Raw genomic sequence first — 10936 nt, forward strand, 5'->3', positions numbered from 1 at the left:
GTAATTCAAGCACGCTTCACATTCGCCATTGAAATGCATAGGCAACGGAAGGCAGGCTTCATCAGGCGTCACACCACTTTGCAATGAGCTGGAGGCAGTATGCATTTTGAAAACATATAGCTACCTAATTGTTTGAAACCTACATACATTTTACCTTGCTTCCAAGTAGCCTAGCCAAAATCCTACCATATACATAGAGGCAAATATTTTACATAGACTTCCATATGCCATGAAACCAGTAGCCTATTTCTCTCATGTTCTATTGGTTTTCAACTTTCTTTCATTGTCCGTTAGCCAAATGCACATTCACGCATATTCTACTGCCTTGTGCGCATTGCTGGGCTAATAATGTTAAGAAATAATAGTTTATCAACATTTTAAGCTAAATGTTCTGATCTGCATCAGATTCATTTATTTATGCAGCCTAGGCCTACTGGTTGGATGAATATAGGATCTATCATCCCACAAGTGTCCCAGAGTCTGTTTGGGCTATTTATTATAGTAGATTGACAGCCTATTCCTGTCTATACAGAAATAAATAAAATAATTCTAAATAGGCTACTAAAGCATGATTTGGCCACAGAGGATCATTAGCTTCCCCTAGACTTAAAAAAAAGTTGCTGATTGTTTTAAATCGCATTGCCTGCAGTCGGAAGGAAAGGCAGCATGTACAATTTGGGCAGCGCACACTGCAAATACCAAATAGATGATTATTGAGTTGAGACTGTCAGTAAAAAGTAGAGAGGGCCCAGCCAGGTATACTGCAATATTTCAAAATTATATCGCGGGAAAACATAGTTTGGAAAGCAAATGGCTATTGCTGTAAAGAGAATACAATGAAAATACTCCAATCTGTCTTTTAGGTATACAAATTCTCAACTTAATTGTGCGAACAACAGTAGGCCTATAGCATATCTTATTGGCACCAGTGAAGCATCGGCCATATCCCTGGTGAGGGCACACTGCGCACATTCACTCTTTATCATTGTTGGGTCAGTGTCACTTAAAAGTTTGTTTTTGAACAATAATTTCCTCCTACAGTTTAGATGGACGTCATATTCTATTTGTGTCTCCCCTTCTTGTAGGCCTGTTATATGGACAACATTGTTTTTATTGATTGTTTGTCAGTGTCAGCAGAGTAGGCTACCCTGTAATTTGTCATATGAAAAAAGATTCTGCTAATGTCTCCAGTCATATAAAGTGTAGTAGAATTGCATGAAATGTATTTTTCCTGTGCAAAGAAAGAAGAAACCTGATATAGCCTATATCCCAGGCCTCTACACTATACATGCTCAGCCATGCATTGAACTGTCTTTTTTGAGAACAGTGATTGAGTTATATTATTACCCTAAATTATGACTATCGAATCTACTCATCACATTACAAATACATAAGTCTGCAAATGTGATGACGCATGAAATGCTTTATTATAAAGGTGCATTTTTATGCATAGGCTAGTGATTTTGCTGTTTGTTACTCATCTTGTTGGCTGAGTAAAAGTAAATGTGGACAGTTATTCTAACATCTTCAAAGTGCATGGTAAGGACACTGCATTGCATCCTCGACTTGCATGTTCTGATTTCGGTCATTCTGAGCACTGTGGGTGGATGCCCTAATCAGGTTACGCACCCAACGCATATGGGTCTGGTACATTACTCAAATGTCCAGTAAATTAAAATGCTGCTGGTAAAATGTCTGGCGCCACATTTTCATAACGGAAACCCTGCTATGTAGCCTACATGAAAAAGTAAGCATAAATGTGGTATTGACACTAGAACGCTGCTGGTTTCTGATCCCATTTGGCCTACTATCTCCTGCCATTGATCAAGCCCAGGTAGCACATTCCTTGGAAGTTGTGGGAACTTAAGTTTTTTGGTTTCCCATTGGTTCTGGGAATGAAGCCATAAGTTTCCTGACCAGTAAAACTGAACGTTTTTAAATGTTCTGAGAACAGAAATGAAAATATTGCCTGTTCTGGGAACTGTTATTTTTACGTTGCAGGGAGGGTTCTGAGAATGTTTTACTCTGGTTCTTTGAAAGTTTTCCTGGGAGGTTTTATTAACACTGAGAATGGAAATTCTAGGTTATTTTGAGTTTTTTTAATAACTTCCTTAAAACTTTCACTGAATGTTTCAAACAGACTTTAAGACTGATAGCTTATTTTGGGTTAACGTTTTTGAACACCAAGCACAGATAGGACACATGCAAACACATTTATTTTTTATTGTGACACGGCATCAGTGAGATTCAAACCTATAATCTTCTGTTCTCTATCCATGGAATTAGTCCACTGCGCCACCAGAATGGAGCTGGTGTGCCACGTTTTTTTTTACACATACAATGCTGTTCATTTTAGTCTATTCAAACAGACCCCATTTCAAAGGAAACAAGCACTCATTTAACAAGATAGAGGATAGAGAGAGTTTTGTTGATGTTGAGAACGGAATGTATGTTTTTAAATATCATTCTTATAACGTTCTCTGAACATTACTAACGTTTTCTTGTAGTTTTTATGGAACGTTTTCTTTCTTAACATGAGAACATGACTTTAAACAGAACCATGAGGAAACATGTAGGAAACGTTATGCTGAAGTACTGAAATTCCCACAATTCCCACAGAAGAACATTGTTTATTAACATTCTCTGAACTATTTGAGAACATTCCCAATGTCAAACCAGTTGGAGAACGTTCCTAGAACGTTATCAAAATTGAAGTTAAATGTAACCATTTTTTTACTTTTAGTTAACGTTCTGTTAATGTAATGAAATACCAAGAAAATAAAGTGTTTTTGTCAAGTTCCTTAAATGTGCTGAGAATGTTCCAAAGCCAAGCAGCTATCTTGCACCATTCCCAGAAAGTTGTGGGAAGGTTGTATACAAAATAACCACAGGACAACCACACTCCCACCAAGCGGCAGGTAGCTTAGCAGTTAAGAGCTTTGGCAAGGTGGAAAAATCTGCCGTTCTGCCCTTGAGCAAGGCAGTTAACCCACAACAAGAACTGCCCTCCGGGCGCCAATGACGTGGACATCGATTAGGGCAGCCCCCGCACCTCTCTGATTCAGAGGGGTTGGGTTAAATGCGGAAGACACATTTCAGTTGAATGCATTCAGTTGTGCAACTGATTAGGCATCCCTTTTCCTTAAGAAACAGATGGTTCTCAGAGTGTTATGTGCTAGCTGGGAGGCACTTAAACCCCCACAAAGTAGAATAACTGCACTGTTAAGGCTTCAGCATGCTTCAGTTCGGCTGGCGGCTAGGCAAACCGAACGAGTGTGTTCGCATACTCCCTTAAAAGACCTTCGCTTGAAAAACAAGAAAAAGCTACAATAGTACTGTTTGTCCATTTTGAGGCGCGGTAGCAAGTTACACTTCCTCAAAATAGTCAGAATTAATCTAAGGTAACTCAAGAAATCTGTCATTAATTCTGACGTTTTTACCGAGGACATCTTAGTCGTGCAATTTTACATCTAACTAAGATGTTTGGTGCAGTATTTCTCAATGAAAATATTTGCATGAAAATGAGTCATCTCTCATTGAATACTTTATTGACGAATCCCTACAGTTGACCAATCATGGACGAAGGGCGTAGACTTCGGCTCCCGAACTTCGGCTGGCCTCGAGAAAAATGTTTGTGTGCCCGAACAGCCGATAAAAACCTTACCGAAGTCCAAAACGAACAAAAACGTAGCAAAATGACATCATAATATATGTACAAACTTTTCCGAACTGTTTCCTCTGGGAAGCATGAGGACGCCTTTAGGCTACTGTATAAAACGCATGTGGTCAACTCTTCATCTGGAGAGCTACTGGGGCCGTAACAGTACACCTATTCGTACTGAACCGTTCGGTATGGGGACCTCGGTTCGGTCCGCACTGTGAACCCGAATGAATACATAAAACAAATTAAAACACTAGGCATATAGGCTGCGTTGTATGCAATTGCCGTGTGAGTAAATCTGAGCTGAAAAAAAACATTGTAGGCTATTCCGTTAAAACAACTACAGCCTGTAATCAAAATTCAAATCTTAACTGTCAGATTTCAAACTATCCTTTAGTGAGGCACAGCCGGGAACTCTGTAGATGACGAGTGGTGGGATCGATCAACCAGAATTGGAGGATCCTCCATCGTTTAAATCTCCAGTTTGTGAAAGTTTTGGCTTCATAGTCGATTACAACCGCGATGGACAGAGAGTTGTGGCTAAAAAGTCGTTAGTAGCAGAGTAGCGCTTGTAGCTTGTTGTCGGCCAATCACAGGTCATCAAAGCGCCACTACAGTCATAGAGCCTCTGTGTGTGGCAAAGCAAATTAGGAAATCAATTGAAGATGGCATTGAAATTATGGAATTAAAAGTTCAATGAGAAGTGTATGCTACAACGAACAAGAGCCAACAGGTAGGCTGCTATTTAATAATCTGAATGGAGGTGTTGTTATTTATAACTGTAGGACAGGAAGAAAGTGCATGGCATTATCTGATTGTCATATTTTGCCGACGATTGTTAAATTGTAAAAAATGCCAATAAATATATTGTTAAAAATAATAATAATAAATACATTGTCGGATTTAGGCCTAAATGCGTAGCCTACTGTTTAATAGAGGGGAATCCCAACGGTGTCAAACGTATTTCTCAACAGTGCTGGTGGAAAGGCAACAAAGAGTCAACGACATTTATACTTAAAGCTAAATAGTTAACTAGTGAGATGGCTTGTAGTATGACTAGTTATGTTTTGAATAGGCTATATAGTTAGTCTATCATTATTTTATAGGCTACCTGCTGCTGAAATGTCTCACTCTCTCCTCGGTCAAATGCCCACTTGCACTGGCACACACACATATGATGCACAGCACACACAGAGAAACGCGCTGAAGGGTATGCCTAATTCTGATCATGGCTGATATGTAGATTTTTAAGTGATTGATCATATATTTTAAAATGAAAACACAATATTAAAATTCCATGACTTTTCCAGGATTTTCATGACCGTACGAACTTGTAACAGCGCATCCTGCGCATTCAGGCTGGCGTATTCTCAAACTCTTAACATTCTACTGGCATGTATACACCGGATTCACAGACTAGCGGCAAATAAACTTGAACAAAGCGGAATCAGGATATAAATGCCCACTCTCCATTGCTATTCAATGCAGATCCTGCTTTGATAAACTTTTTTTTGACTCTGTGTGAATCCGGGTGGTGATAGGCCACTTTGTTTTATAGCGGAGCCAGAATGCAGTTCCCCAAAACTTGGAGGTGCCGGTATGGCCCTCCTGACAGCTCCGGCCCAAGTCAAGCACTGGTTATAGCCAATGCATGACAAAGCCAGCTAACCAGTTGAGTAATGTATATTTCTTTGTCATCCTTTCCTCAGATACACAGTTCTGTATGACAGTGCACCACTTCACCAGTCATGGCAAGACCAAGTTTGTGACCAAAAAGTGTGCTGCCAGGGAGGTGTGTCACGCTTCAGGCTGTAGACACCACAGGGACACAGGTCACACAGTAAGTCCATACACCAAAACCCATCCACAATCACCCACCATCATTTGTCTACTCAGGAATTTGTAGAATCAGCTGAAAATTATTTGCCATTACTGCTGCACTTGTGTTTTGAATTTGTTGTCGCTCACTCCTCGGCTCTCTCTCTCCTCTCCCTCTCGCAGGAGTGTGTGTCGTGCTGTGAGGGTATGATCTGCAATGTGGAGGTCCCCACTAACCACACCAATGCTGTGTTTGCCATGAGGCAGCAGGCCTACAGCTCAGCCCCATCCCAGGCCCCTGTGAGGACAGCGTGGGGCTGCTGCTGGCTGACGTTACTCACCACCCTGGGCCTGGGGTTGACCAGACTGGTCCTACTGTGACACTGCTGTCCCTCAAAGCAGGTCCCTATAGAGGGGACCAGACTATACCAGATGTGTGTTGTTACAAGTGTGGTGGTAATCTGTGATAAAGATGTCTCATACAGTGGCTTGCGAAAGTATTCACCCCCTTTGGCATTTTTCCTATTTTGTTGCCTTACAACCTGAAATTAAAACAGATTTTTTGGGGGGTTTGTATAATTTGATTTACACAACATGCCTACCACTTTGAAGATGCAAAATAATTTTTTTTGTGAAACAAACAAGAAATAAGACAAAAAAACAGACAACTTGAGCGCGCATAACTGTTCACCCCCCCAAAGTCAATACTTTGTAGAGACACCTTTTGCAGCAATTACAGCTGCAAGTCTCTTGGGGTATGTCTCTATAAGCTTGGCACATCTAGCCACTGGGATTTTTGCCCATTCTTCAAGGTAAAACTGCTCCAGCTCCTTCAAGTTAGAGGGGTTCCGCTGGTGTACAGCAGTCTTTAAGTCATACCACAGATTCTCAATTGGATTGAGGTCTGGGCTTTGACTAGGCCATTCCAAGACATTTAAATGTTTCCCCTTTAAACCACTCAAGTGTTGCTTTAGCAGTAAGCTTAGGGTCATTGTCCTGCTGGAAGGTGAACCTCCGTCCCAGTCTCAAATCTCTGGAAGACTGAAACAGGTTTCCCTCAAGAATTTCCCTGTATTTAGCGGCATCCATCATTCCTTTAATTCTGAACAGTTTCCCAGTCCATGCCGATGGAAAAACATCCCCACAGCATGATGCTGCCAGGGTGATGAGTGGTGTTGGGTTTGCGCCAGACATAGCATTTTCTTTGATGGCCAAAAAGCTCAATTTTAGTCTCATCTGACCAAAGTACCTTCTTCCATATGTTTGGGGAGTGTCCCACATGCCTTTTGGCGAACACCAAACGTGTTTGCTTATTTTTTTCTTTAAGCAATGGCTTTTTTTCTGGCCACTCTTCTGTAAAGCCCAGCTCTGTGGAGTGTACGGCTTAAAGTGGTCCTATGGACAGATACTCCAATCTCCGCTGTGGAGCTTTGCAGTTTGCAGCTCCTTCAGGGTTATCTTTGGTCTCTTTGTTGCCTCTTTGATTAATGCCCTCCTTGCCTGGTCTGTGAGTTTTGGTGGGCGGCCCACTCTAGGCAGGATTGTTGTGGTGCCATATTCTTTCCATTTTTTAATAATGGATTTAATGGTGCTCCGTGGGATGTTCAAAGTTTCAGATATTTTTTTTATAACCCAACCCTGATCTGTACTTCTCCACAACTTTGTCCCTGACCTGTTTGGAGAGATCATGTGACAGATCATGTGACACTTAGATTTTACACAGGTGGACTTTATTTAACTAATTATGTGACTTCTGAAGGTAATTGGTTGCACCAGATGTTTTTAAGGGGCTTCATAGCAAAGGGGGTGAATACATATGCACGCACCACTTTTCCGTTATTTATTTTTTTGAATTTTTTGAAACAAGTTATTTTTTGTATTTCACTTCACCAATTTGAACTATTTTGTGTATGTCCATTACATGAAATCCAAATAAAAATCAATTTAAATTACAGGTTGTAACACAACAAAATAGGAAAAATGCCAAGGGGGATGAATACTTTTGCAAGGCACTGTAGATCAATCGAACAATCACGAAGGACTACAGCAGTGTCATAATGACTGATGCTTGGTTTGATAACATTGGTTGCATCTACATAAGCCAATGGGACTGGAGAAAGCATCCATGGAATCAATAGAATTGGACAAAGAACAATGGTCAGTGGATCTACAGAACTGGATGTAGCTTGCTGTCTAGTGGAGTTGGCAAGCAGAGCAGAGGAGTCAGCCAGAAGGGTTCAAGGAGGATAATGCCCATAATAAGTCTGTCTAATGTCCATTGCTGATTCAAAGATGGATGCCCAGTGACCGATCCCTCAATCAGTTCTTGCCAGAGCCCCAAACTACTATATGGAGCATGCCGAATGAGAGGCTGGAACCGGGAGACTTTAAATGTTCCATAGAACATTTCCTAGGATTATTCATGGTCCTGGGAATGTTAATCATGTGTTCTCTGTTTGGGATTCCACAGCACTGCAGTGCACACATGGACCAGGAATGACTGGACACAGAGGCAGGAATAGCATGCCCCATGCCCATTGGATCAGGGAGAACTTTGGGAGACGATGATAGACATGGAATCTGGCGCATAAGTACATTTATTAGTACTTGATCCGTAGTATGGCACAAAATGAAAGACATTTTGCACTTAAATGTTTTGTTAAGAAATATTGTTGCTTGTATTTTTCTTTATACCATAACTTGTGAATATCCTTAAATAAAATGGAAAGAAGTGTACTTTTGTAAAGATGTTATTTTCTATATATTTAGCTTTTCTCAACAACATGCCTTAATGCCAGATTTGATTATCTCTTTAAATCTAGAGACTACATGTACCAGTAACATTGCAGAAGTCCCATGTCTGTGGTCATATGGCAACATGCTGCTCATCATAACCCTTATATAGATCCTAGCATGTGAGACTCATTCACCAAGCTGCGTGCTGGCCCTGTTTCTGCCTCATGTTGTGAAGAGGTCTTATCACATCTGTTCTTCGAACTGGAAATCTCAGAAAATGCACTAAGATGGCATATTACATTTATTTACATAAATACATGCAATGTCTGGTGATGTAATATGCCATAAAACTATCATTGCCATGACGTTGTTAGAGATAAACAACAAAGGCTTTTATGACTTTCCCTGTCAGCAACATGAAAAAGTTGACCTTTTTTAAAGGTTAACCTTCTTATCTTGTTATTGATATTTAATTAATCTGTCAAGAAACCATGGAATGTTCCATTATTTATGGCATATTATACAACGGGTGGGTCTAATCCTGGATGCTGATTGGTTAAAACCGCGTTCCAGCCGGTGTCTAATCCACAAGTTACAACCGGCTAAGGCTACATAGAAATGCCTAATTACTGTTCCATCTCACTGTGCAAACCACTGTCTCATCAGCCCAGCCAGGCAATTTATGAACTTGATCTCCACTGTAAAAAGCACCCAGACATTATCTCCCATTTCTTTTAGACTAGCATTTGGTTTTCAACAGTGGAGACTTGTATAAACCGTGCTGTCTGTCTCTCCGACATTTGTAACATTGTTTCAATATGGACATTCGATCTCCAGCTGTTTCATAGTAATGAAAGTGTCGGGACGAGACGGACAGGCAGGCAACTTTTCTCAGCCAGTCGAAATCATGAATCAGCATCATTTTTATGGATACATACAGAGAAATGTCAATCGAAAAACAGGTCAAACGAAAGGAAATGCAACTAGTTTGCTGTTTTTCCAGATTCTGTTTAAAGTGATTGTGTTAGTGTAGTTGGCTAGCTCCTCTGAACTTTGTCCTGGGGTTGTCACTAGTTACCACAGCCACGAAGTACAAATGGGCTATATCATAAAAAATTAATGGAAACAAAAATATTTTGGGTCATAATTTAAGGTTAGGGTTAGGCATAAAGTTAGCAGTGTTGTTAAGGCTATGGTTAAGGTTAGGTTTAAAATCAGATTTTAAGATACAGTGGGGAAATAAAGTATTTAGTCAGCCACCAATTGTGCATGTTCTCCCACTTAAAAAGATGAGAGAGGCCTGTAATTTTCATCATAGGTACACGTCAACTATGACAGACAAAATTAGATTTTTTTCCCCGAAAATCACATTGTAGGATTTTTTATGAATTTATTTGCAAATTATGGTGGAAAATAAGTATTTGGTCACCTACAAACACGCACGATTTCTGGCTCTCACAGACCTATAACTTCTTCTTTAAGAGGCTCCTCTGTCCTCCACTCGTTACCTGTATTAATGGCACCTGTTTGAACTTGTTATCAGTATAAAAGACACCTGTACACAACCTCAAACAGTCACACTCCAAACTCCACTATGGCCAAGACCAAAGAGCTGTCAAAGGACACCAGAAACAAAATTGTAGACCTGCACCAGGCTGGGAAGACTGAATCTGCAATAGGTAAGCAGCATGGTTTGAAGAAATCAACTGTGGGAGCAATTATTAGGAAATGGAAGACATACAAAACCACTGATAATCTCCCTCGATCTGGGGCTCCACGCAAGATCTCACCCGTGGGGTCAAAATGATCACAAGAATGGTGAGCAAAAATCCCAGAACCACACGGGGGGACCTAGTGAATGACCTGCAGAGAGCTGGGACCAAAGTAACAAAGCCTACCATTAGTAACACTACGCCGCCAGGGAATCAAATCCTGCAGTGCCAGACGTGTCCCCCTGCTTAAGCCAGTACATGTCCAGGCCCGTCTGAAGTTTGCTAGAGCGCATTTGGATGATCCAGAAGAGGATTGGGAGTGTCATATGGTCAGATGAAACCAAAATATAACTTTTTGGTAAAAACTCAACTCGTCGTGTTTGGAGGACAAAGAATGCTGAGTTGCATCCAAAGAACACCATACCTACTGTAAAGCATGGGGGTGGAAACATCATGCTTTGGGGCTGTTTTTCTGCAAAGGGACCAGGACGACTGATCCGTGTAAAGGAAAGAATGAATGGGGCCATGTATCGTGAGATTTTGAGTGAAAACCTCCTTCCATCAGCAAGGGCATTGAAGATGAAACGTGGCTGGGTCTTTCAGCATGACAATGATCCCAAACACACCGCCCGGGCAACGGAGTGGCTTTGTAAGAAGCATTTCAAGGTCCTGGAGTGGCCTAGCCAGTCTCCAGATCTCAACCCCATAGAAAATCTTTGGAGGGAGTTGAAAGTCTGTGTTGCCCAGCGACAGCCCCAAAACATCACTGCTCTAGAGGAGATCTGCATGGAGGAATGGGCCAAAATACCAGCAACAGTGTGTGAAAACCTTGTGAAGACTTACAGAAAACGTTTGACCTGTGTCATTGCCAACAAAGGGTATATAACAAAGTATTGAGACACTTTTGTTATTGACCAAATACTTATTTTCCACCATAATTTGCAAATAAATTCATAAAAAATCCTACAATGTGATTTTCTGGATTTTTTTCTCTCATTTTGTCTGTCAT

General features: G+C 40.9%; 1 protein-coding gene across 3 annotated transcripts in view; it reads left to right on the forward strand.

Moving 5' to 3' along the window:
• LOC121536707 (ly6/PLAUR domain-containing protein 6B-like) overlaps positions 1-6027 on the forward strand; it is a 41286-nt gene extending 35259 nt beyond the window's left edge. For all 3 annotated transcript variants that reach the window (XM_041844154.1, XM_041844152.1, XM_041844153.1), the window contains 2 exons: positions 5371-5501; positions 5663-6027. In XM_041844154.1, the coding sequence (XP_041700088.1) occupies positions 5371-5501; positions 5663-5860 (329 nt within the window). In that variant the 3' untranslated portion in view covers positions 5861-6027. The remainder of the gene's footprint in view (positions 1-5370; positions 5502-5662) is intronic.
• The last annotated feature ends 4909 nt before the right edge of the window (positions 6028-10936 follow it).

The sequence above is a fragment of the Coregonus clupeaformis genome, chromosome 23, assembly GCF_020615455.1.
Source record: "Coregonus clupeaformis isolate EN_2021a chromosome 23, ASM2061545v1, whole genome shotgun sequence".
Taxonomy (NCBI): Eukaryota; Metazoa; Chordata; class Actinopteri; order Salmoniformes; family Salmonidae; genus Coregonus; species Coregonus clupeaformis.